The sequence below is a fragment of the Onychomys torridus genome, chromosome 18 (assembly GCF_903995425.1).
Source record: "Onychomys torridus chromosome 18, mOncTor1.1, whole genome shotgun sequence".
Lineage (NCBI taxonomy): Eukaryota > Metazoa > Chordata > Mammalia > Rodentia > Cricetidae > Onychomys > Onychomys torridus.
Genome location: NC_050460.1, coordinates 62,967,609 through 62,994,964, shown reverse-complemented (window position 1 = coordinate 62,994,964; position 27,356 = coordinate 62,967,609). Strand labels below are relative to the sequence as shown.

At 52.3% G+C, this 27,356-nt stretch overlaps 1 protein-coding gene across 1 annotated transcript; it reads left to right on the top strand.

The window, feature by feature from the left end:
• Positions 1–26,106, top strand: Rab44 (RAB44, member RAS oncogene family). Its single transcript, XM_036167177.1, has 13 exons — positions 1–207; positions 9,628–9,736; positions 10,550–10,724; positions 11,983–12,129; positions 12,533–12,623; positions 12,984–13,079; positions 14,010–14,197; positions 15,041–16,467; positions 21,206–21,287; positions 21,770–21,884; positions 23,014–23,115; positions 24,991–25,067; positions 26,016–26,106. The coding sequence occupies exons 1-13, from the start codon at positions 1–3 to the stop codon at positions 26,104–26,106; spliced, it is 2,907 nt and encodes a 968-aa protein (XP_036023070.1).
• The last annotated feature ends 1,250 nt before the right edge of the window (positions 26,107–27,356 follow it).

Here is a 27,356-nt window from a genome sequence, read left to right as displayed (position 1 = left end):
ATGGAGAATGGAAAGGGAGGGTCCAGAAAAGGCCGGAGGTTGGCATCCAGTCGCCGGAGGCAGATCCGAGAACCGGCGGATGGTCAGGATGCCCCCGCGGCCCCAGAGCCCGAGACCTGGCCGTCTCATGCTGATGAAGAGCTGCAGTCCTTCTTCCGAGACTGTGGTGCCAAAGAGAGGGGCTTTGTCACCCGAGAGGACCTGGAGGTGAGCATGAGGTCCCTTCACTCCTGGAATCCCTTTCGAGCAGGTTCTCAAGTTTTCCTGTTTTAACCAGGGCTTGGCTGGCCTGCCTGTTCCCCTCTGCATCCAAATTCACTCTCAGAAAACATTAGGAATTTGTTTATACCAACATGTAGGTGACTGATGAGGCTTGATATAGCACCCTTTCCCCCAAAACACTTGCATTTTAACAAAGGAGAAAGCTTTATACCACGGAAGTAACTCACAAATGGTGTGGTGTGAGACATTATTGTTGAGACACGGTCTCTCTATGCAGCCCCGGCTATCCTAGAACTCACTCTGTAGACCAGGCTGGCCTTGAACTCATGGAGATCCGCCTGTCTCTGCCTGCCAAGTGCTGGGATTAAAGGAGTGCACTACTATGCTTAGCTATTTCTATTATTTTCAGTAATATGTATATGTGTATAGATATGTGTATGATGATGTACAGATGTCCTCAGAGTCCAGAAGAGATTTCTGGAGTTATAAGCAGTTGTGAACCACCCAGCATGCATGTTGAAAAACAAACCTGGGTCCTCTGCAAGAGCAGTGTTCACTTTGTTTATTTTTGTTTTTGTTTTTGTTTGTTTTGTTTTGTTTTTTTGAGCTGAGGCTCAAACCCAGGGCCTTGTGCTTGCTAGGCAAGCACTCTACCACTGAGGTAAATCCTTTTTTTTTTTTTTTTAAGTTTTCACTTTGTTTGTTTGTTTGTTTTCTAGACAGGGTTTCTCTGTGTAGCTTTGGTGCCTGTCCTGGATCTCGCTCTGTAGACCAGGCTGGCCTCGAACTCACAGAGATCCGCCTGCCTCTGCTCCCGAGTGCTGGGATTCAAGGCATGCGCCACCCCGCCCGGTGAGTAGTATTCACTCTTAACTGCTGGGCCGGCTGTCTTCCCAGTTCTTGTGGGAGAATTTTTGTTTTGTTTCGTTTTTTTGAGACAGGGTTTCTCTCTGTAGTCCTGGTTGTCTTGGAACTTGCTCTGTAGACCAGGCTGGCCTCGAACTCACAGAGATCTGCCTGCCTCTGCCTCCCCCCACCTCGAGTGCTGTGATTAAAGGCGTATGACACCATCGCTCTGCTGTGAGAGATTTTTGAGACAGGTCTCTCTATGTAGCTCAGGCTGGCCTCTAACTCTCAGACCTCTGCCCTGGCCTCCTCACTGCTGGGATGACAGACAGGCTCCGCCCCACCTGACTGAGGTGTTTAGAGCAGAGATGCTCATCTTGGGGAACAGTCAGAGCACTGGGAACCAAAGAAGGCTGATGAGTGTAAACCCCGAGAGTGGCCATAGTCCTGTGTCCCACTAGGAGGCTGGAAGCCTGTGGTCCAGACCAAGCTGGCCGATGACTTCTCCTTCTTTGCAAAAGGGCCTGTGTGGGTTGCTCTCTTGATGGGTCTAATGTTACTTCTGGGTGTCACTCCTCAGTCTCTTTTGTCCTTTCCCCATTAAGACTGTTGCTATAGAGACCGAGAATGTGGCATAGTTGGTAGAGTGCCTGCCTGGCATGCACAAGGCCCCAGCTTCAGTTTTGCACCGGATAAACTGTGTGTTGGAGCACACACCTGTGATCCCAGCACTCAGGAAGTGGAGGCAGGAGGGAGGGTCAGGGGTTTGAAGTCATCCTGAGCTACACATGGAGCACATTTATTTATCTGTGTGTAGGTGGGTAGGAGGTTGCACACCACAGTGCACGTGTGGAGTTCGGAAGACGACCTGTGTGAATTGGTTCTCTCCATCCACCAGGGTTAAACTCAGGTTGTCAGGCTTAGAGGCAGGCACCTTTACCTGGGGAGCCATCTCACCAGCCCCAAAAGATCTTATCTAATTTATTATTAACTAGGGACTACAGTAAAATGTCATGACTAGTGCCCAGAGCCCTTGCACTTGGATACTCAGGCAGTTTGACAGGAAGGTGTTAGGGTAAGATTGCTGAGTTCCATTTGAAAAAATGGCTAATGTCCAACACCTCATAAACCCTTGCCAGAAACTGACTTCATCTTTCCTAGATGAAACTCTTAAGTTAATGAGTGACTTCAGTAAGTCTGGGACTTTTAAAAATAAGATTGTGTGTGTTGTTCATGCGTGGGTGTGTTTGTGTGTCAGGGTGGGGGGCAGGGCCTCTCTTGCTTCTGCCTCTGTGCTGTGTGAGCTTCTGGCCAATTCTCCTGTCTCTGTCTCCTATCTTGGAGTTGAAGTATCGGGATTACAGACAAGTCACCCAAATCTAGTTTGCTTTTACATGGGTTCCTGAGATCAAACTCAGGTCATCAGGCTTGCTTGACAGTATGTGACAGACTTTTTCTGAGGAGGTGTAAAACACACACACACACACACACACACACACACACACACACACACACACAGAGCACTACTAGTTCCAAGCAGGGACTCCACAGCAGACCAAGAGCCAACTTGGTTGAACCAATGAGTTTGTGTTGGGGTGTCTAACAGGAGCAGGGTGAGGGCCGACAGGAGCAGAGACGACCCAGGAGCAGCTGCATCATCTAAGAGCCCACCCCAACAGGGGTGACAGCTCACAAAAGCTGCAGCCCTGGAGCGTTGCACAATTTACAGGCAGCGCCGGAGTCCAGGAGCCCCAACTTTGCAGCAGACTGCTCCGGAGTTGTTTACCTCTTCTGTAAAGCTAGGGAGGGACCCTCCAGAGTCTTCCAAGTGTCAGCTTTTCTAGACATGTGACTCAAGTCAGGAGAGTCTCATGACTTCCTCTGCCTATGGGGAGGAATGTTTAGATTCAGAGGAGATTGCTTTACACCGCACATAGCCTTCTCTTGGCCTGAGTCGAGACCTTTTCTCTACATACAGAGTTCTGGGCTAGCTGGCATTTCATAGTGAGATCCTGTCTCAAAAACAAACGAAAAACATGGAGGTGACAGTCCACTCCTCTGGCTAGTGTGTGGCCAGTTGCCACCTCTGGATAATTACAGACTGATCTTACCTTTTTGTCTTATTCTCCAGTTTCAGATCATTTTTCTTGTGGTTATAAATAATTTCCCTGTGTTTCTTGATGTATGACGAGATGGTTGGGTTGACCTTAGTTATTGCCATAGGTGAAGCCAGGGTATAAACACATGAGCCTCCTTAGATTTAAGCTGCAAAATCAACACTTAGACCAAAATTAGTTCCTGTCTAGAAATTTCCATGTGGATAGGTGGAACTTTCAAAGCCTCCGTGGCTGATGTTTCTGTTGGACGACCAGCTGTTTGAATTCCTTTTTCCTTTGCCACATCAGTGAGAACCTGAAATGAAACCCGACAGAGGAAACTTAAGGGGAAAAGGGCTTATTGTGGGGAGGCACAGGGCAGGAGAGCCTGGCAGACGGTCACATTGTGTCCAGTCGGGGCACAGAGACATGAGCACTGGTGCTCAGCTTGCTGCCTCCTCCTCCTCCTCCTCCTCCTCCTCCTCCTCCTCCTCCTCCTCCTCCTCCTCCTCTTTCTTCTCCTCCTCAATCACTGGCTGCTTTCTTCTTTTATTGAGAACCCCAGCCCACAGGACTGTACTACCCACACTCCCGGTGGGTCTCTCCCTGGCTAACCTTCTCTGGAAAGTCCCTCACAGAAATACCCAGAGGCATCTCTCAGGTGACTAGCTGAGGACCGAAGGATCACCTGGAATGTGGGCCCTTGAGAGCTAATGCTGGGACAGTCTGTCATCAGCCTGCATCCAACATCAGGCTCCACACCCAGCTCCACTCTCTGGCAGGTGGCTTGCAGATTTGATCAGTTTTCTTGTCTGGAAATGACCTTCCTTCTCCTGAGGCCCCAGGCCTCCTGAGAGGGTTTCACAGCAGGGGCTCCGAGGCTATCCCTGAGAGCCAGCCTGTTACAGCTGATTACATGAGAACCGTTATAGAAAATGACCCTCCAAAGAGGTACTGGGTTGCATGATGGATGTATTCCGTTCTATCCTGGTAAAACAGGAAGGCCGACGCCCTTGAACCTGTGCAGAAAACAACGTAGAATGTTCTGGAATGTAAGGAGAGCCAGTAAAAGTGTTTGTTGGTTTCTGAAGGAAAGTGAGGTTCAAATAACACTCCAGGTGCTTTGCTTCAGTTTTTCAAAGACTGAAGGGCGCTGGAATATGGGGTGTGGGCCATAAACTGGGAAGTCCAGGGCAGCAGACAGACTGCTTAGAACAAGGTCCTAATGAAGAAAACAAGCCAAGGATGGGAAAGAATTTAAAATGTTCGAGGTCAGCCTGGTCTACAGAGCGAGTTCCAGGACAGCCAGGGTTACACAGAGAAACCGTGTCCCAAACAAACAAACAAACAAACAAACAAAAAAACAAAAAACAAAAAAAAAGAAAGAAAGTCAGAGGAAGAGACTTCTCTCAGATCTATTGACAGAGTCCTGAACTGCCAGACTTGGTGGCGTACTCTAGGCAGCTGGGTGCCAGAGGCAGGGGGCCTCAAGTTCAAAACCAGCATCAGTCTGGGTAATAGTGAAGTCCTGTCTCTAAAAATCAGGGCGAGTCTGGGGACTTCAGCAGGAAGGGTGTCACACAGCGAGTTCAAGGCCAGCTTAGGCTAAGTGAGACCTTGTCTTGTCTCAAAACAAAAACAAACAACATATAAACCCATGTAGGTCAGCGAGATCCCCAGCGCATACAGCTCCAAGGCCCTCTGTCTCCCCTCAGCCCGGCACGTTCGCTGCGCGCTCTATCCGCTGTCGGAGATGATCCATTAGGCCAATGTGAAGGTCACCCAAGGCCAGCTTGGAAGCTGGCACCCAAGTGAAGCAGAGCCTGGGACAGTCCTTTTTCCCTAGGCCTGGACTTGTCTTTCATGCTTGAAGCCGCAAGCTAAGACCTGCAGCTCACACACAGCAGGGTTTCTGGCCACTGAAGGGAAGCAGAGTCTAGCCAGCAGCAGGCAGGCTGTGTGTGTGTTTCTTATCTTCCTGGCATCTTCTACAGGGTACATTCGTAACTATAGGCTTGCAAGGTAGCTCCCCTGGTGACAAGAAGAGACTGTGGATGGCAAAAGCTTCCAGAACTCTCTGGAACTTCCCACAGAGCAGGAGAGATACCCTGACACAGCCTGATTCCTGGGGAAGACAGACTTTCCCTTCTAATGTGATGGCTGTTCCTATGGTGCTTTCTTTTGTTTTTAGATGCAGTCTCATGTAGCCCAGGCTAGCCTTTAACTATGTATCTGAGGCTGGCCTGGAGCTCTGATCTTCCTGCCTCTGCCTCTGGCGTAGTCACAGACACCACCATGCAGTTTATCGGGGTGGGGCTGGAGGTTGGACTCAGCACTTTGGGCAAGTACTCTACGCGCCCCCCCAGCACCCCATCCTAGCTTCTTCTTCTTCTTCTTCTTCTTCTTCTTCTTCTTCTTCTTCTTCTTCTTTTTTCTTTCTTTTTTTTTTTTTTTTGGTTTTTTGAGACAGGGTTTCTCTGTGTAGCTCTGCACCTTTCCTGAAACTCACTTGGTAGCCCAGGCTGGCCTCGAACTCACAGAGACCCGCCTGGCTCTGCCTCCCGAGTGCTGGGATTAAAGGCGTGCCACCACCACCACCCGGCCCATCCTAGCTTCTTAACAATTACTATTATTAATATTATCATTATTGTGTATGTGGGAATGTATGTGTGAGTGAGGGCATACTTGTGTCAAGGTACACGGGTCAGAGGTTAACTTTCAGGACTTGGGCCCCTCTTTGCATGGTTGGTTCTGGACATGGAAGTCAGGGCTTGAGGCTTGCTTTCATGGAAAGTGCTCTAACCTGCTGAGCAATCTCACCAGCCCTTCTTCTGATTTTTTTAAAAAGATAGTGTCTTGCTGTATGGCTGAGAGTGGACTTGAATTCACAGCAATCCTCCTGCCTCAGCCTCCCAAATGCTGGGATTACAGGCATGTACCAGTATGCTCAGCCAAAGATAAAAGTGAGGGGGGTGGGGAGGAAGAGAAAGAGAGCACAGGCGAACAATATATTTGGAGATAAGCACAGGAGAAGGTGACGTTTTTGTGAGGGGATTCAGCTCTTTCCTAAGGGAGGTGCGCTGCTTTTTGTGTCTTTAAAGATTAGACCCTGAGGGGCTGGAACACCACTCAGCTGTTAGGAGCTGTAACACTCACCGAGAGCGCTCAGGCTTGATTCACAACGCCCACATCGGGTGGCTCACACCCTCCTGGTGCTGCAGCCCCAGGGGTCCTAAGCCTCTGGCCACCCCAGGCCACCTGCACAAAGTCTAAGGGAGTGTGTTACCCAAACCTGGTGACCTGGGTTTGAACTCAAGACAGACACAGAAGTGGAGGAAGAGGTGGGTGGTAGCACATGCCTGCTGTCCTAGTCAGGGTGACTATTGCTGTGATGGAACACCATGCCCAGATGCAACCTGGGGAAGAATGGGTTAATTTGGCTTACACTTCCACATCCCTGTTCATCACTGAAGAAAGTCAGAACAGGAACCCAAGCAGGGCAGGAACCTGGAGGCAGGAGCTGATGCAGACAGACATTGACCATGGAGGGGTTCTGCTTACTGGCTTGCTCCTCATGGCTTGCTCAGCCTGCTTTCTTATAGAACCCAGGACCACCAGCCCAGGGGTGGCACCACCCACAGTGGGCTGGGCTGTTCCCCATCAGTCACTAATTAAGACAATGCTCTACAGGCTTGCCTAGAGCCTGGTCTTATGGAGGCATTTTCTCAACTGAGGCTCCCTCTGATGACTCTTAGTGTGTGTCAAATTGACATGAAACTGTCCAGCACACTTGTGATCCCAGCACTTGGGCGATGAAGGCCAGAGGCTCAGAAGTTCAGGATCATCCTTGGCTGCATAGTGAGTCTGAGACCAGCCGAGGCTACAAGAGATCTCATCTAGAAAAAAACAAAACCAACAGCAACAAAGTCCCTAAAACTCTGTTACACTTAGGATCCCCTCTAAGAGCCAAGAAGCCCTGGGGCTCAGAGCGCCCTGAGGTGTGCCCTCGTGGTAATGCTTCCTACTTCTCTGTGGCTGAATTCACCCTGTACCCTCTGAGGATAACGAGAGGCTAATTGTTTAGAAAGTAAAATCATGACCTATGGGCAAATACTGAACAGGCTCATGTCAAAGTGGGGTACTTTTTCTCCTTCCATGCTGGATGAGTACTCTATCACCAAGCCACATGCCAAGCCAAGCCCTCAGAGATTTTATTTAACACATTAATTAGTGTTATGCATGGTTCAAAGAGCACGTTAAAAAGTTGGGCAACTTAACAAAGACAGATTAGAGCCAGACCACTGAGTTAGACTTTTTTTTTTTTTTTTTTTTTTTTTTTTTACAGCTAGTGAAAGTCCAACAGGCCATAAATCTTGGAGTTATCTGTCTCATCAGACAAAAATTATCTACAATGTTCCTGGACAGAATCTGCAAGTTCACACATGACTCTGCCTTGATCAGTTTTGTGAGGTGAATTGGCCACACTCTGTGGTCTAGCACACGGCTTCTTACACTTTTTCCACTTGGCTCTTTTCACCAGAGAAATATTTTACACTATCTGGGAATATAGGCCTATAAAATAGATGTACGCGTCAAACATTTACAGAGACACATTTATAGTCCCCGATCTGGGGAGACAGAGATATGCAGGTCCCCAGGACCTCCTAGCCTACTTGGAGGGCCCCAGAACAGTCAGGGACTCTCAAAACAAGATGGATAGTACTTGAGGATCAATGGCCAAAGTTGTCCTCTGGCCTCCACAAACACATGCACGGATGTGCCTGTGAGTGCTGCTGTACCTGTGGAGGTCAGAAGAGAGAGTCAGATCCCCTGGAGTTAGAGCTCTTGTGAACCCCCTGACTGCTGGAACCCAGCTCAGGTCCTCTCAAACAGCGACTCAGGCTCTGGTTACTGAAGCTATCTCTCCTGCCAATAACAGCAATTTTTAAAACTTACTTACATTTATTTATTTATTTATTTATTTTTCATTCATTCATTTATCTATCTATCCATTCATTCATTCATTTATTTACTTACTTGCTTATTCATTCATTCATTCATTCATTCGTTCATTCGTTCGTTCGTTCGTTCGTTCGTTCATTCATTCATTCATTCATTTATTTATTTATTTATTTATGAGGCAGGATTTCTCTGTGTAGCCCTGACTATCCTGGAACTCACTTTGTAGACCAGGCTGGCCCGGAACTCAAAGATCCCGCCTACATCTGCCTCCTGAGTGCTGGGATTAACGGTGTGGGTCACCACCACCACCTGACACACAACAGCAATTTTTCAAATGAAGCGTTCTAACAGGATACAGTCCAGACACACCGATTTGATATTAACACGATAAAGAATGCTGCTAAGGAAATACTAAATGTCTTTGTCTCTCCATAGTTGAAACTTCATTATGGCTTCTTTCTTTCCCCTTCCTCCCTCTCTCCCTCCTTCCCTTCCTCCCTCCCTCTCTCTCTCTTTTTTTCTTCCTTTCCTTCTTTCTTTCTTTTGGGGTTGTGGTGGTGTTGAGACAGTGTCTCTCCATGTAGCATAAGCTGTCCTGGAACTCATTATATAGCTCCAGCCAGCCTCAAACACACTGAGCGATCCACCAGCCTCTGCCTCCTGAGTGCTAAGATCGAAGGTGGGCGCCGCCACTTCCTGCTTGTCTTGGCTTTTCTAAGGGCAGAAAACTTTGCTCGAGAAGCAAGAACACTGCTGTTCAAGACATAGTGTGGCCTCCACTCTGAGCCACAGTGTTTTGGGCAGGGTTCACTGCCCTCATGTGACAGCACGTACAATATGCAGAGGTTGTCTTTAGAACTGTGGCTGCTGCAGTGACGTCACATGGCAGAGGGGGGCAAGCTCTGCCAGAAGCATCTCAGATTCTGAATGTGTGATTTCAAATGAACACAGTGCACACTCGCCTTCAGTCATGCAACCCGAGAGCCACAGGTGCCAAAGCTTGCATGGCCCTTGTCCCTGGGTCACGCTGGAAGGACATGCTGTTGTGGTGCATTACAAGTGTCAGGTGGCTAAGTAACATGATGCTGCACATCTTTGATCCCAGCACTCTGGAAGCAGAAGCCGGTGCATCTCTGTGAGTTCGAGGCTAGCTTGGCCTACAGAGTGAGTTCCAGTACAGCCAGGGTTACATAATAGAGAGAGACCCTATTTCCACCCCGCAAACAAACAAAAACAAACAAGTACCAGGTGGCATTCAAAGCCATCCCACCAAGGGCTGGGGGGGAACACATAAGTGCAGATTTGGGGTGGTGATAAGGAGGTGACTTGGAGCCTGCTCAGGGTCCTACTGAAGGGTGTTAGGGAACTGCAGGGCAGGCCATGAGTAACCCCACCCCTGGGAAGAAGGAAAGCAGGAAAGCGGGGTGGTTGAAGACCTCCCCTCCTGTGCATAGCCTTTCCTGCAGGAACAGTGGCCAACTGACTCATTCCTTCCTTTCAGGAGGCCAAGTTCAGCTTCGTGGGTAGCAAGGAGCCGCAGATGATCTTTGACTGGGTAGACACCGAGAACAGGGGCCGGCTGTCGCTGGAAGTATTCAGCTCTGGACTCAGTATGTCTGGGAGGGCCCTGGAGGCTTCTAGAATAGTGTTGGGCTCTCAGCCACTCCTGCAGAACCCTCTCTGTATTTTCATACAGAGGATAAAAGCTTCCTGGCTTTGATGTGAGACCAGGGGCGGCGGCAGCCCCCACCCCCCACCCCAAGAAGTCAATTTCCAGCCTCAGCCAAGGCAACTCCAGGCTCCAGGTCCCAGAGGGTGATATGGGGGACAGAGAGGAGGTGGAGGCACTTAACAAATTTGTTTTATGGAAAAGAAGAAAAAAAAAAAAGTCCTGTAAGATGGCTTAGTGGGTAAGGGTGATTGCCACCAAGTCTGATGACTTGAGTTCAATCCCCACAACCCACTTGTTCAAAGGGGAGAACTGACTCCTGAGAGTTGTCCTCTGATTTCCACATGCACATTGTGGTGCATGTGTGTGCTTGCACACACACACACACACACACACACACACACACACACACACACACGGGAGAGGACATATCCTTTTCAGCCCTTGAGGTAGAATGTCAGCTCCCCAAGGCCTGGGATTTGGGTGAACTCCGTCACCAGCTCGCAGTGAATGCTCAATGAATACTTCCTGAGTGGGTGAAAAACCTGTTAGCTACCCTGGAGCTGCTTTGTGACTTCCAGAGATCTTTAGGCATCTCTGGGCCTCAGGCGATGTGTGAAATGGGCACTCCCACTTTATGAGGCGACCAAGGCTAATTTGAGGCATGCCTGAATGTGTCCCTGTTTAAATGTGGGGGGTGGGGTCCAAGGGATATCAGAACCTCATCTCCCCTCTGTTCCCCTCTGTCCCCCAGAAAATGTCCTTGGTTCGAGCCCCAGTACCCACAGGCTCCGCAGAAAGCGGCCCACACTCTCTCAACCAGTATCTGTGACCTTCAGCTTGCCTGCCCTCGAGGAGGCCGATGCCGAAGAGAAGGAAGCCTTCCGGGCGCTTGTAGAACAGATGGGGACCGGCCACTCCCTTTCTGAGTAAGGCCCTGCCAGATGGTAGGGGTGAAGGTTCAGGGTAGGGCTGGCTGCAGACTCCAGCTTGTCTACATGACAGTATGTGACCTCTGACCTCTGTTCCTTGCTACAGCATGCCTAGAGGGTCCCCTGTCTCCACACTCTCTAGAAAGAGCAACCTCTGGGGGAGACCTGGAGACTCCCTAAGGGTCCCTCAGTAGGGTGACTTACTTCAAACATGGAGGTGCTCTGGGCTGGCTGGGTTTGGAGAGAGGAGATCAATTTCTGCCGTGAGTCCTGGGCTCAGGCCCTGGGTGTATGAGAGTTGTCCCATGTGCCCAGGAAGGGGGGCCCTTCCTGAATTGCCACAACCTTGAGGCCTACAAGAACCAGCCTCCTCCTCAGCCACTGTCTCCCACTTGCTACTCTGCCCACAGGCCTCTGAAGGATGAGATTGCTCCCTGGTTCAGAGGGTGGGGCTGCGGCTGTGGGACAGGCTGGGAGGGAGCTGGGGCGTAGGCTGGCAGAGCAGGTGGAGCAGGGAGCCATTTACCCACTTGGCGCTTTGGCCCTGCTCCCTCACCCTCTGGCTGTCTTCATGACTTAATTAAGTCCATATGAAAGTAGTACGTACCGAGTGCCAACCGTGGGCAGGGCCACGGGCTGGCACTCACCCTTGGCATGTCTCTTGTTCCCCAAACAATCTTGTTTGGCAAGTATTGGCCTTCTTAGTTTCCCAGTGAGCATAAGGAGGGTAAAGGCTTGCTAGAAACCATGCAACTTCAAAACGGGAGAAGAGAGGAGGTGGATGGAAGCCTTGGGCTGTGGGACTCCCAAATCTACCCCACCCCACCCCCATTAGCCACCGACTCACAAGGAAACAAGTGGTATGGGGTTCAAGGGCCAGCTCACACATAGAAATGTCCCAGGAGGAGGTGGCACTTACTTGAGTTAAGCTTTGTTAGTACTGTTAGTAGAATTTTGTGTTTCAGGTCCCCAAGTCCCAGGGAGTGTTGTCGTCAGAACCGAGGACTAGAGGTGGGGATGTGACTCAGTCGGTTGAACGCTTGCCTAGCACATACGAACCCACATGTGGGCTCCATCCTCAGCACCACGTAAACTAGGTCACAGTAATCCCGGTCTTTGGGGGGTGGAGGCAGGAGAGTCAGGAGTTCAAGGTCATTCTCTGCTACATAGCAAGTCTGAAGCTAGCCTGGGCTACAGAAGCCCCTCCACTTCCTGGTCCTCCGGTATCTAATCTCTGGAGGTTCCCGTACCCCAGGCAGGCTGAGATCTGGAAGCTGTGGAGGGAGCTGCGGCAGGAGGAACCCCAGCTGGCAGGCGATCTGGAGGGCTTCCTGGCCAAGATGAGCAGTCGTCTGCAGGAGGCGTGGGCTGACCGGGAGGCCCTGGAGTGGACGCTGAGGAAGTGAGTGGAGACGTAGTAGATGTCCCTGGCGCACTGTGGATCCCCAGATGAGGTTCTACTCTCTTCTGGAGCGGCCGGGTAAACAGAGCCAAGTTTGAGGAGGAAAAGGAACTCCAGGGGCCTATTTGGTGACCCTGTAACTGTCGGGTCACAGCTCTGTCATGGGGGCCTGAGTCATGGGGGCCAGGATGGTGACTGAGAGTGGTGGAGGTAGAGATTGGGACAATGGGGACCATAGATAGGGTGGGGGGTGGGACACCAGTAGAGGCATGACCAGTGTCATAGACCCCGGGTGGCATGCTAGCATCTGAGACTGCCGCGGGCAAGCGAGGCAGAAGGGCCCCGGGCATAGAGTTCCAGAGGTTCTGAGGGGCTGTCTGGTGCCCACCTCCTGCCGCTGCAGGCGAGACTCTGACCATCTCCACAATGTGAAGCAGCTGTATGAGGAGGCGGAGGAGCAGATCCGCAGGGAGAAGCAGCAGCTGCAGGCCCAGGTGAGTGCCTTGGGCCTCGGCCCTGCCCTTATACACCCAGGCTACGGAGTGGCTGAGGGGTAGCAGGGTAGCAGAGACCGCTGGGAGGCCATGCCCTGCAGCTTGTGCTACAGAGAGTTGGGGTGGACCTGCTGGGCATGTGTTCTGTCTCTGTGTTTATCAACGGTCCCCGGGCCTGATTTCTACGCTCTTCAGTGTCCTTGTGAGAGTTTAGGCCCGAGTGGGGAAATCCCAAAGTCCTCTTTGTGGATACCTTCCAGCCCTTGAACCCCAGGCCAGGGTGGGGGTGAGGTGGGGAGGGCCAGCCCAGCCGAGCTGGCTCAGCATCTGCAGAGCAGGGCTGACCTGTTTTCTCTGCAGAGTGACTCCCGGGGCATGGCCCTCAGTACCCACATGCAGGAGGCTCTGGAGGCCAAGGAACAAGAGGTTCAACGGTTGGTGGAGGGCCAGAGAGAGGTGAGGACGGGCCTTCTGGGGAGCCCAGACAACCTTCTCACTGTTCCCAGATGGACAGGTCCCCTGAAGCCACCAGCAGCCAAAAACTCCCTGGCAGATCAGGGCTCCCTCCCCAGTGCCCTGGGGACACTGCCATGGGTCAGGTCAGGTCTCACAAAGAGCCAGGCGGACCCAGGGGAATGAGCCTGGACTTACCCTAGCCTCAGGTTTTCAGCATCGGTGAGAAGGAGGTGCCTGTGTCCATGATATTTCCCAGGCCTCATGCGTCAAATGAGGTTGTGTATGGGCACAGCTGGGAGAGGAAAAACTTTGGACAGGCTGGGTGGGTACAGTGGCACTCGCCCGTGACCCCAGCCCTCAGAGGTAGAGGTAGGAGAATCAGGAGTTCAAGGCTAGCCTGGGCCATGTGAGACCCTGAAGCGGGTGGGGTGGGGAGAAAGAAAAGGGCATTCTGGGCAACAGGAGTTCACAGGGCTCCATTGTCATCAGAGCAAGCTGGGCAGATTCTTGACATGTCAGCGCCTGCTGGGTGGTGGGGAGGCTGAGGACCCTCCAGGCCAACGTAGAATCTGTGCTCTATGGGTCTTGCTGGGGCTGTGCTCTTGCTCTGTGGGATCTTGGGTCCGAAGCTCCTACAGTCCAGAGAGAATCAGGAACAGCTGCAGGGCTTGGCCCAGGGAGGGGGGTGGTGAGGACCTCCTGCCCTCTGATTATCGGTTCCTCCCCACTACCCACAAGTCACAGGTCTCACTGTGTGGGGTTATAAAGCAGCTAATTAGATGCTTGAAGGGTGACATGCCGATCATGCAATTTAAGCTGGGCCTTCAGGAGCTGGGCAGTGGGGGCAGGGGCAGGGGGTTCTTGCCAAGGTCTTGGGGCTCTTTGTCACCCTAGAGGACAGCTTCAACCCTCTCCTCTCACCCTCCACAGCTGGAGGCGCAGCTCCTCCACCTCAGCAGCACCCAGCAGGAGGCCAGCTGGGAGAATGTGCAGCTGCGGGAAGCTGAGCGCAGCCTGGCTGGACAGCTGGAAGAGGTGCGGGGGCAGCTGCAGGTGACAAGGGGACATCTGGATACTGCCAGGGGCCGAGTGTCCTGGCAGGTGGAGGAAGAGCCAAGGCAAGTAGCCGCCCTCTCTGGACTCAGGTAGAGAGCAGTGAGTGGCTTCTGGGAGCCAGGAAAAACTGTTCTCTGTGGGGCTAGTTAGATCTCAGTACACAGACACACAGACCCACACACAGACACACATACACACACACAGACACACACACAGATACACATACACACACAGACACACACACAGACACACATACACACATAGACACACACACAGACACACATACACACACACATACAGACAGACAAACACACACAGACACACACACAGACACACAGACACACACACAGACACACACACACACAGACACACACACAGACACACATACACACACAGACACACACACAGACACACAGACACACACACACAGACACACACACAGACACACACACACAGACACACACACACACAGACACACACACACAGACAGACAAACACACACAGACACACACACAGACACAGACACACACAGACACACACACACAGACAGACACACAGACACACACAGACACACACACAGACACACACACACAGACACACACACACACACACAGACACAGACACACACAGACAGACAGACAGACAGACAGACAGACAGACACACACACACACACACACACACAGTTCCTAGGCAAGTACTTACTCTGTAACAGCTCAGAGGCCAGAAGGCTTGCCTGGTCAGGGAGGCTTCCTGGAGGAGGTCACGTGGGTTTTGAGGTACAGAATGGGGGGGGGGACTTCCAGCCAGCTCTGGAGGAGCTAGCCACAGGGAAGGTTATGCTGTCGGGATTTGGGGGACACCACTAACTGCCATCCCCTGACCTTCACTTCCCCTTCCTTCCCAGTGTCCCCAGAGAAAATAAGAAGGCCCCAGACCCTCAGGCTGTCCCCACTGAGGAGGCCCCACTGCCTGAGCTGTTTGGGGACAATGATGACTGGGACCAGCTCCTGAACAGCTTTGGAGAACGTTCCCGCAGGACCCTGCAGCTTTGCTGGAGCCCACCCTCAAGCCCGAGTGGCGCCTCAGGCCCCCAGACTCCCCGAATTGTTAGGCAGATCTCCATTTCCAAGCTGCCTGCTTTACAGTTTGCTCAGGAGCCAACCTCAGATCCAGACCCGGGTCTGAGAAGCCCTGCTGGGGTGCCTCCCAGTACCAAAGATAGGAGAGGGGTGGAGGACCCCGAGGGTCAGGGCAGACAGGATGGCGGTTCTAAGCAGCCTTTGGACACCCCTGGCCTGGAAGCTAGAACTGAATCCTCCTTCCTCTGGACCCTGCCAGGAGCCCGGGCTGGGGAGTCTGAGAGCGTGGGAGCAGAGGCTTTCAGAGTGCAGCTCGCTTCTGAGCCAGAGCCTCCTCCTCAAGGCCTTTCTCCTCCTCAGTCCCCAAGTGGGTCCAGAGAACAGTCTCAGGCCCCTGACCTCAGTGATGAGAGCCTTTGGCCTGGACCTGATCCAGCCAAGCTGCCCCTGGAAAGAGAGGTTCTGACAGAGGACCTGAAGCTGGGCTTAGAGTCCCAGGGAGCCATGGTCCTCCCCGAGGGGGCTGCAGAGCCCTCCTCCCCGGACCTGGAGCCTGTGGGCCAGGTACCCACAGAGACACCAGTGCAGGGGGAGGCATGCCTGGTTAGGCGGGAGGGTCATCCTAGGGATTTCCAAGAAGCCCATGGCCAGGTGCTTAGGTTGGATAGCCTGGCTACCCACCTCTGCCAGAGTCCCGAAGAGCAGCCCAGGCCAGAGGAAGGAAACTCAGGAGAGAGAGGCCAGGAGCACCAGGGGTCAGAACAGGCCGATGAGGCTCACAGCCTCCAACCAGAATCACCCCGAGATGATCTGCAGGAGCCTGACACATCACAGGCTCCTGCAGAGACAGAAGGCCCTGTTCCTGGCAAAATGTCTCCTCCAAGAGGCTCTCCCATCATGGGGCCTGGGGCTGGGCTTGCAGTGGGAGCCCCAGAGACCACACAAGCCCTCCTCACCTTGACTGAACTGGAAGCCCAGCCCAGGTCCATGTCCATGCCTGTTCAGGTGGAGAGCAAGCCAGGCACCCTTCAGCCCACGGAGCCAGGGGCAGAGAGCAGGCCGGAGGACCCAGGAACAAACTCAGGGGAGGCGGAACTGACTTCACCTGGGGACCTCACTGCTGGCAAGCCTCAGGATGACCCCGACTATCTCTACCACATCATCTTCCTGGGGGACTCCAATGTGGGCAAGACCTCATTCCTACACCTGTTACATCACGATGCCTTTGCCACCGGGCTGACAGCCACTGTAGGTAAGGTCCCCTGGGGAGCTAACACTGAGGGGAGGTTCTGGGCCAGGGCCAGCAAGCTAGAGCAGTCCCTGAGCAAGCCATCCCAGACATGGCAGGTTCTGCCTTGGCCACGGGCCTTTATGAGGCATTATTTTTATATGGGCATAATCTCAGCATTTCACTAATCGTCTCTAATTACAGGTAATTTGCTTTCCCTGCATTGATCTGGCTAGCTCATAAGGCACAGCAGGAGCAAACACTGTGCCATTTAGGTCCTGGTGTTAGTGGAGGGTGAAAACACACTAGTCTCTGCCCACGTGGTAGGCAGAGTTCCCTACAGAGCCTGGGCATGCTCACGACATGCCCCAGGTCTGCCCACATGCCCTGGCAGAAAAATCACAAGGTGAGTATCATGTAGAATATATTCGGAGTGTGGCAAGTTAGGACCCTGGGGACCTGGGTTCGAATTCTAGCACTACCACTCATGGGGCTGTGAACTTGGACGCCTTGTTTGACCCCTCTGACGGCTTTGTGACCCAGAGCCCCGAGGCATCGTTTTCTAGACAGAGGGACAGTTTATTCTGGCTCCATTTGGGAGGTTTTGGTTCACCATTGGTCCTGTTGCCTTTGGGCCTGTGGCAATGGAGTGGGAAATACAGGCTGGAACCAAAATGCTCTTGGTGCTGCAGGGGAGTGAGAGAGGGGAGCCAAGGAGGTAACGTGCTGGTCTAGTGCGGGTGAAGCCCTGGGTCTGATCTCAGCATGGCATAAACAGAACATGGTGGTACGTGCCTATGATCCTAGCGCTCAGGAGGTAGAGACCGGAAGATCAGAAGTTCAAGGTCATCTTTAGCTATTTAGCAAACTTGAGATCAGTCTGGGCTACAAGAGACCCTATCAAGATGGGTGGAAGTTGGGGGGCAGAGAGGGAGAAAAGGAAGCCAGGGTCCCACGATCTACTTTGAGGGCACGTGCCTAATGACCAGAAGACTTCAGTGCCAGTCAGGCCTTGCTTTTTTTTTTTTTTTTTGAGACAGGGGTCTCTCTATATAACTCTGGCTGTTGTCCTAGAACTCACTTGACCAGCTTGGCCTTGAACTCGTAGAGATCTGCCTGCCTCTGCCTCCCAAATGATCTCACCTCTTTTTAAAAAATTAATCTTTCTTTAAAGACTTATTTATTATGTATACAGTGGTCTGCCTGCACGACAGAAGAGGGCACCAGATCTCATTACAGATGGTTGTGAGCCACCATGTGGGAATCGAACTCAGGACCTCTGGAAGAGCAGCCAGTGCTCTTAACCTCTGAGCTCTCTCTCCAGCCTAAATGAATCTTTTATGTGTGTGGGTGTTCATCACATGGATGCCTGATGCCCTCAGAGGTCAGAAGAGGGTGTCAGATCACCTTCAACTGGAGTTACAGATAGTTGTGGGTGTTGGGAACTGAGCCTGTGTCCTCTAGAGGAACAGCAACCGCTCTTAACTGAGGAGCCATCTCTCCAGCCCTCAGGCCTCACTGCTTAATTCTTCTACTTCCCAATAGCACCAGGCTGGCCCCAAGCCATAAATCCATAGACCTTTGCAGGGAGACAGTCCAGGTCCAGTTCACACACACATCAAGAATAATGCCTGGCATGCATTATACACTCCATCCATGTTACCCATGGTTCTCGTATTATAAGTAAACATTTGAGCATGATAATCCAGTGGCTCCCGTAAGAGGGACAAAGGTGGAGTACTGTGTGTCTTCATGCCAGTCCAGGGTACAGGCTAATTAAGAGTCAGTGCCAAGCAGATGTCTTAATACTACCCTGTCGTAAGAGAGGCCTAGGGCAGACTCTGGCGTTTTCTCTGTCCAAGAATCCTTACCAGGTGTCCTAGTTTGACCTCTGTTGGTGAGATAACCCCATGAGCAAAAGAAACTTAGAGGAGGAAAGAGTTTGTTTCAACTTGGACTTCCAGGTTACAGTCACTGAGGAAGACAGGGCAGAAATTCAAGACAGGAACCTGGAACAGAAACCATGGAAGACTAATTACTCGATGGCTTATGCCCAACTAACATTCTTATGCAGCCCGGGTCTATCTGCCTAGGGATGGTGACACCTACGGTGGGCTGGGCCCTTCCATATTGATTTTCAAGACACTGTCTTACACTGTAAGATTTATGGACCTGGACAGTCTGATGGAGGCAATTCTTCCATTGGGGTGCCCTCTTCCCCGGGTGACTCCAGCTTGTACAAGTTGACAATAAAAACTACCCAGGACACAGTGGATCTAGTTAAAGACTCAGTGTCCTTGAAAAAGAGGGACCCATAGCAGACCTTAGCTACTGTTTGGTGGACCACAGGGTCCACATGGCCACCATTATGTTTGCTGAGTGCCCACTTGTCCCTGGCATCTTCTGCCCATGTCTTACCCCTGACAACAACCCTCCTTGTCTTGGTTTCCCAGGCCTGTGATGAACACCCTGACAAAATCAGCTAAGGGGGAAAAGCTTTATTTTAGCTCACATTCCGACGTACAGATCATGGTTGCAGAGATGTCCATGCGGCAGAGCTTGAAGCAGCTGGACGCATTACATTCACAGTCAGGAGAACAATGAATTAATGCATTCCTGCCGGGGCTCAGGGCCCAGCCTGTGAAACCAGGCTGCTTGCATTCAGGATGGGTCTTCCCATCGCAATTTACCCAAGTAAGAACATCCCTCACAGGCATGCCCACAGGTCTACCTATTCTAGACAGTTCCTCATGGAGACTCCATGGCCAGGTGATTCTACATTGAGTCCAGTTCATACAAGAGCTGGTTCCATGACCTCCCCTCACGTGAGGCTGGGATCCTTGACTTTGCCACAGGAAAGAGTTTTAGGAGGCAATATGAATCAGAGTCAGCATTTATTGAGAGTTTTAATAGATTTAAGCTCTGGTGTTAATGGACAGGTACTCACAGGAAGGGATAAGACACAGACCATGAGCTCCAGGAATCTGCCTGTCTTTCTCCCAAGCATGGGTTTATTGCATGTTTTTGCTCTGTGTGTGCATGTGTGTGTGCACGCGTGCATGTGGAGGCACAAGTCTGATTTTGGGAAACGTCCTTTGTCGCTCTTCCAAACCTTATTCATTGAGGCTGAGTCTCTCAATTAAAGCCAGAGCTCGCCAACATGGCTAGTCTTGCTTCAGGGAGTCCCATCTCTGACTTCTGAGACTGAGATGGCAGGCAGGCTGCCACGCCCACACAGTGTTTATGTGGGTTTCTGGGTATCTGATCCCCTGTCTTTCAGGCTTGCATGGCAAGCACTGAAGCCCTGAGCCATCTCCGCAGCCCCACAACGCCCCATCTGTGCCAGTTCCACACAATCAGACCGCACAGACTCAGAGCAGGCTTGCCCTCCAGCCAGGTTCCCCCCACCACTCCCATCCCAGCCTCTCTCAAAACGTCAGAACTCTTGCCCAGTGCCTTTGAGGGCAGTGGGTGGAGACACAGATCTCCATGTGTGTGATTCTCAATGTGGTCCCTACTGGTGGCAGAGAACCGAGTCCTGGTTAGGTTTCTTGCCCTCACTTGGTCCCAAGGTTCAAGCTCAGGGCCCCCCACTTTCAAAGTGTAGGCCCTACCTGGGAAGGCTTGGCCCCTGCGTGCCTGGCTCTGCCCCTGATTGTTGCAGGTATGTGGGCTGCTGCCCCCTTGAACCAGTAGTGCCCAACAAAGACCAAACTTGGCATATCTGATGGTTTATGTGGCTTAGCTGAACAGAGTTTTGGGGCACACAGGGGGCAGAAGTCGATGGGGGAGGAAGGAATGCATGAGAGCTATTGGTGAGTGGCCTGGTAGATGTGCAGCTGAATGTGACAGTCTCAGGATCCTGCAGTCCTGTCTCAGGAGGGGCTGTAGAGAAAAATCACTTGCTACTCAGGAGCGGCAGGGTCAATCTTCTTGGAGGATACCAGCGGGATGTGTGGACCACCACCAGGGGGCAGCAACATGTACTTACAGGGGTTACCCCAGAAACCTCTCACCTAGATTGTGGGTGTCGGGAGCAGTGGGCTCTACAGGAAAGGGGTTGGGGACAGGGACAGAGCACCCCCTTCCATTCTTTTTAATTTATTTCATTATTTTTGAGTGCCTCTATGTGAATATGCACATCTCTGTGCAGGTATCTGTGGAAGCTAGAAAGGGTGTTCAATATCCTAGAACTGGGGTTACAGGTGCTTGTGAGCTGCCTAATGTGGGTGCCGGGGCCTGAACCCAGGTCCTCTGCATCAGCTGTAAGGACTTAACCGCTGAGCCATCTCTCCAGTCTCCCCTTTCCCCCCAGTTTTTGCCTCTTCCACATCCAGAGGGCTTCTTTGACAGGCGGGGGGGGGGGGGGTGGCTGGAAGGGCACAGACTCTTATTATCAGCTCCCTATCCCAGGGTCTAACGGGCCTGCAGCTGTGACTCCGGGGCAGGGTGGGGCTGTGGGACTCAGCCTGTGGAGGGGTGATGATTGCAGCCAGAAACCCCATAGAGCCTTTAGGTACAGGCCATTTCACCCTCCACTCTGGCCATTATGAAAATACCACCTTGCTGATGAGAAAGGGAGCCTCCAAGGCAGAAGGTGACTCACCCTCAAGCCCCAGAGTCCCAGAACACACAATGTGACCCGGCGTGTGGCTCCATCTTTCCATGGCTGGGGGTGGGAGTGGGCACACACTTGTGTCATCTGGGGCTGTCCTCCCTGTATGGACAGTAAAGGCCTCTCGTCTTTTTCTGTGTGTCCTAGGAGTGGATTTTCGCACCAAAACTCTGGTGGTAGACAACAAAATCTTTGCGCTGCAGCTGTGGGACACAGCTGGACAAGAGAGGTATTCAGACTGTCCCAGCCAGCGATCAAGGACTGGGGCTGTGCTCAGAGTGTGGGAGGAAAGGGTAGCCCACAACCTGGGTGACAGGGGACAAGGTCTACCCATTGAAGCAACGAGACCCTGAGATCCAAGACTCAGGGAATCAGGAAAAAGGGGCTGGGAGCTCAGGTGCCCCCACTCTGCACTGCCCTCAGTTGATTCTCCCCTGACCAACCTTCTAGACAGCAGGCCTTCCATCTAACACATGGACCACAGTGAGGGAAACTTAAAAGGCACGTAGGTTCGACTCAGCAATCCATTTCTGGAATCTTGTTCTAGAGATAAATTCATGCATAAAGCCGAGACCCGACTGCTCAAGGCTTCATTACAGATGTTACAAAACATGGGAGATGACCTCAATGACCCCAAATACATCAAACCCGCCCCTAGGGTAACGGGGGAGTCCCCAGGCTCTGGTGGCCTCATGCAGACCCTTTGGGCAGGTACCACAGCCTCACCACACAGCTACTTCGCAAGGCGGAGGGGGTGGTGCTCATGTATGACGTCACCTCCCAAGAGAGCTTCACCCACGTGCGTTACTGGCTCGACTGTCTGCAGGTGAGTGTATTGGGGCTGCCGTCTGGCCCTGGGTTTTGGAGTCAAAAGGAAGCTTGGAATCCACCCCCACACATTCTTCTTCCTCTCAGCGTTACAAACGACACACTAGTTATAAGAATGACACCATCCGCCCCTGCTGGCGAGGGACACGTGGGTGGATGGGCTAGGAGATCGCAGAGAAAGCACAACCACACAGCACAGCCCCCAAAGCCAACTGCTCCTGCATCCTGACAGCAGCTCTGTATACAAGTAGCGGGTCCGCCTGGGATATCTCCTAGGTGGGAAGTCCCATTAGTGACGTCTAGCTCCATGTCCCACATAGCTAGTCTCTATGCCGGGGTTCCATAGGGCACGAGCCCAACATGAGGCTAAATTAGGACCAAGTGAAGTATGCGGCCTCTCTCTAGAAGTTTCTAGTGTAATAGAAAAGATTTTTTAAAAAAGCAAGATAAGGCGATACATGAGTGAGAAGTCTGGGTCTGTCTACCTCAGCCCCCACTCTGTGACTTTGGACATGTGGCTTTACCTCCCTGAACTTCCGTTTCTCTCCTGGGGAGCTGGGAAGATTTACTCACGTTAACCGCTTCCGGCGCCTGGAAGAGAACAGTCAGCAGCCAGAACCTATAGTGATGCAGATGATTTAAGAAGCATCTAGGGGGCTCTGTGGTTGAGAGTTCCTGCCGCCCTTCCAGAGGATGGGCAGTCGGCTCCCCACTTCGTGTTTCTTACAGCTGTCAGTAAGTCCAGCTCCAAGAAGGGATCTGACACCCTCTTCTGGCCTCTGTGGCCACCTTACACACACGATGCACATGTGCACGCATGCGCACACACATACATACACACACACACACAGAGAAAAAGAAAAAAGAAAGAAAGCAACCAGAGACAAGTGTTAAGGAAGCCTAGGCAATCAGAGGCACACAGTTATGAAGAGTGGGTAGGAACAATCCAGAAAGACTTCCAGGGGGAGGTGCCCACAAGGTTAGCCATGAAAGTAAGCAAAGTGTCTTGTAAGCAGAAAGGAGAAGAGAGGGTCCAGGTGAGAGAATGCCTGATAGCTTCTAGAAACTTCTTGGTCCATCTTGGGCCTGGCATCTTGGGCAGCTGAGGGCAAATGTCCTGTGTGCAGGGTGCAGGTGCAGATGGGGTGGCCATGGTCCTGCTGGGAAACAAGATGGACTGTGAGGAGGAGAGGCAGGTGCCCACTGAAGCCGGGAGAAGACTGGCCCAGGTGAGTACCGGGACATCTCTGCTTGGCACCTGGGGAACGGGGCTCCCTGCCCCCTGTCCCTGCCCCCCCCCCATAGTGGCTGACCACTCAACTGCTGCCCATCGGCCCTGGGCTCAAACCCAGGCTGTGCCCGGCGGGCGCCACCTTGAACACTGCGTAGAATTAGCAGATTCCCACACATTCCCAACCCACGTGAAAAACATCTTCAGAGTGAAAGCATTTTTAAAAGCGTCACTGAAATCCCCAATCAAATCTTAATTTTATCTCTGGTCTCTAATTAACATACTCCCTTCTCATTTATTCTATTTTAAGACTCAAATGTTTTCCTTGGGAAGACAACATCAAAAGCTTTGCTGCCAGACGGGGGATACTATTATTTATAAATGAGATTTAACCGCATTCTAGAAAAGACATATATATTTATGCATATATGTGTATGAATAATTTTTTAAAAATTTAAAACCTAGGGAGAGAGTCAATCCCGGCCCCGCCCTTCACCACTGTGGCTCCAGGTTGGCAGATCATCCCCTCTCTAGAATAGCAGTCTGTCTCTTTAAGGGTTCCTTCTCGGAGAATTTATGCTGCCAGAGGATTGAGAATTGGCAGTCTTTAGGGAATACACAGTGAACTCCCTCCTAGGACATCCTCTCGGGCGCAGATGCCGCAGATGCCGAGGCTCCTCCTCCTCCCAGGATTGTCTAGGAAGGACAGTTGGCAGAGCTTGGCAGTTACACGTTGGAGGTTCATGGGAGAGGCCAGTGTTTACCATGAGGGATCCTGTACTGGGAATAGGTGTCCTGTGGGGTCAGAGAGAGAATTCTGAAGCTCTCCGTGAGGCTCCCGTCAAAGCTGATGGATGGGGTTTTCCCTGGAATGGTTCTGCTCAGAACCTGGAACCTGGACGTGGGGTCCCAGCAGCCCCTCACCACTGGAACCCTGTGGTAACCCTGTGGTGTCCCAGTGGCGTCCCAATGGCCCCTCAACCTGCTCTCCAACTTCAAGTCACCCAAATCCCTTGACTATAGGAAAGGAAATGAGGCTGAAACCCAAGGACTCATGGCCTCAAGATAAATTAGTGACATTGGGTCAGGGGAAGGGGAAGGGAAAGGGGAGGGGAGGAGGAAAGAAAAGAAAAAAGAATCCCATCCTTCGGCCAACAAAATGGCCTAGTGATAGAGATGCCACCAAGCCTGATGACCTGAGTTTGATCCCCGGATACACGTATTAGAAGAAGGAAACCAACTTCTGATCGGTATATGCCTTTACCTGCTAGCCATCTCCCTAGCCTCTTTATTTGGCTTTTTAGACAAGGTCTCATGTAGCCCAGGCTAGCCTCAAACTTGCTACATAGCAGAGGCTGACCTTGAATTCCTGATCCTCCTGCCTTCAGCGCTAGGTTATAGGCATTTGCCACAATGCCTGGCTCTTAATGTTTTTTGTGTTGTTGACAATTGAACCCAGGGCCTTGTGTGGGGTATAGCCCCGGCCCAGAAGTATTTTAGAAAAACATACAAACAAAACCCTGAGCATTAAAAAGAAGGCACGCTCCCAGCACTCGGGAGGCAGAGGCAGGTGGATCTCTGTGAGTTCGAGGCCAGCCTGGGCTACCGAGTGAGTTCCAGGAAAGGCGCAAAGCTACACAGGGAAACCCTGTCTCGAAAAACAAAACAAAACAAAAAAGAAGGCACGTGTGTTTCTCCAAGTCAAGCAGGAAACCCGTCTTCTAAAGTCTGGGGAAGACTCCAGGATGGCCCCTATGTCCTGTAGCCAGCACAGGGGTGGGTGGTGGGCAGAGGTCCAGGTGGGGAACGAGGGTGGATGGTGAGGGGCTGGCAGGGCTGGACCTGGCCTCTCAGCCACTCTGTGTGGTTGCAGGAGCTGGGGGCCTCCTTTGGTGAGTGCAGCGCGGCCCTGGGTCACAACATCCTGGAGCCCCTGATGAACCTGGCTCGGTGAGTGCTTCCCATACCCAGAGTGCTCCAGGGCAGCCCTGCCCTGCTCAGCCCCTCTCCAGGAAGTGGCCAAGGAAGGCCCTGGTTACAGACCCCATGTTCTGTCCTCACAGCAGTTCACACCCTCTTTCCTCCCTTCTCCTCTGTAAGGTTCCTGTCCCCGCCTTCTGGTGACCTCATGACTTAGAGTGAATGCCAAATGCCCCCGATAGCCCGCACTGTCTCCACTGCTGTCCTGCCCTGTGGAGCCATCCCCTCTGTCCCTGTCTCCTACTTCTCTGTCTCTCGTGACATCCTGCTACTTTCCCTGTGTCTCCGTCTCGGTCCCGTGCCCTTCTGTACTAACTGTTTTTATATCTGTCTTTTTCTTGCTGTCTGGGAGGAGTCCATCTGTCTGTCCAACCCTTTTCATATGGGGCCTTGCACCCACTGTGGGCTCAGTGAATGGCTGAGATGGGTGCTGGGAAGGACATCTGAGTCCACCGGTGTCCGTGGCACGTGGGTAGACGTGTGGTGCCTACAGGAGATAATCTCTTGTGCTTTCCCAGCTCCAGGTTGGCTCTTGACCTTGAGTCTGGGCTTCCGAGGGAACACACCTCCCTCCTGTGAAACAGAGGGTCCATCTGTGGTCTAGGTCTCAGTTCAGGCGCAAAGTCCCAGAATGTGACTTCTTTACTCGTGTGTGTGTGTGTGTGTGTGTGTGTGTGTGTGTGTGTGTGTGTGTGTCTGTGTCTGTGTCTGTGTCTGTCTATGTGTGTCTGTGTTGCTTGGCACCCAGTGGGGCAGGAAAAGAGACAGAAGGTCACAGTCCCCCAGCCCCATCTTTCCACTGCCATGAGCAGAGAGGACAAAGGGGTGGAGCCTCCCAGCCTGAACCCCAGCTACCCCACAGTCCTTCATGCTGCTGCTCCTGGAGAGGGAAGAGTGACTGGGGACATTGTCATACAGGTCACTTAAGATGCAGGAAGACCGCCTGAAGGCCTCGGTGGTGGAAGTGGCCCACCAGCAGCCACCGAAGAGAGCTGGCTGTTGCCGCTGATCACCAGTCTGGTCCCATCACGGACTGCCCCTTCCCATGGCTTCAATTCTGCTTCCTGGACACGGCTGTGACAGAGAAGCCCTGCAGGAGACAGGGTCACCTCTGCTCCCCTGAGCAAACATGGCTGGGGTGGATGGCAGGACAGTCTAGAAACCTCACCCAGGGAAAGTATCCCTCAATCTTTCGTTCACTCCAGGTGGCAAGATGTCGGGATATTCTAGTTTAATTTCTGCTGTGATAAATTCTGACCAAAAGCAGCTCAGAGGAGGAAAGGGGGTCTTTCGGCTTACACTTCCAGGAACTGGAGTGGGAACCATGGAGGAATGCTATTTGCTGGTTCACACACCGCCTAATGCTTAGCTGGCTTTTATACATAGCCCAGGCCCACCTGCCTAGGAATGGCCCCACCCACAGTGGACAGAGCCCTCCCAAATTAATCTTCAAGCAGAACAGTGCCCCACAGACATGCCCACCATGGGCCAGTCTGGTAAAGGCCATTCTTCATGTAAGTTTCCCTCTTCGCTGGTGACTCTAGATTGTGTTAAGTTGATAATAAAAACTAACCAGGGCACAGGGCACATGTGGGGGTGCTACTTTCCTTTTGAATATTTTTGGATTTTCTTCAGTGCCTACGGATGCCTTGTCCAATCGGGGCATCAGACACAGAGGAGGAAATAAACCCTGCAGAGAGTCTGTTTGGTGTCAACTCTGAATCCACACAGCCTGTCAGTTCCCCACTATGCCTGTGTCTGCCTCCGTTTCCCCAAACAGATGTGGATTTCTCCCTGGCAGAATCCGATCCTGAGAGCAGTGACATTCTGGTGGCCCTGATGTGCCCTGAGCCCTCTGGCACTCCTATGGAGGGTTGTACTAGGATCCTGCTTCCTGCCCTGAACTCAGGGTCCTCAGTAGCCACTGGATGTGTGATTGGTGGGGCCTGGACTGCAGCATGGAAACCTGGTGGGAAGCTGGTTCCAGGGTCTGGGGGTGGGGTGGGGTCAGGGATGGCCTCTGAGCTGGGGCATCTCTGCCTAGCTCAGTGGTTATCTGAGCACTGAATAGAGAGTCGGGGGGGGGGCAGTTCATGCTTTGCGCCTTTCTAGAGACAGGGTGGAGTTGAACTTGAAGAAGCCTCAGTGTTGTGCAGGACCAGTGCACAAGCAGAGGTGCTGGGGAGTCTTAGCAAGAGGCAGGGGCATTGCTTCACTCTCATCTGTTAGCCACGGTCCCCGTGTTGCAAGACAGCACCT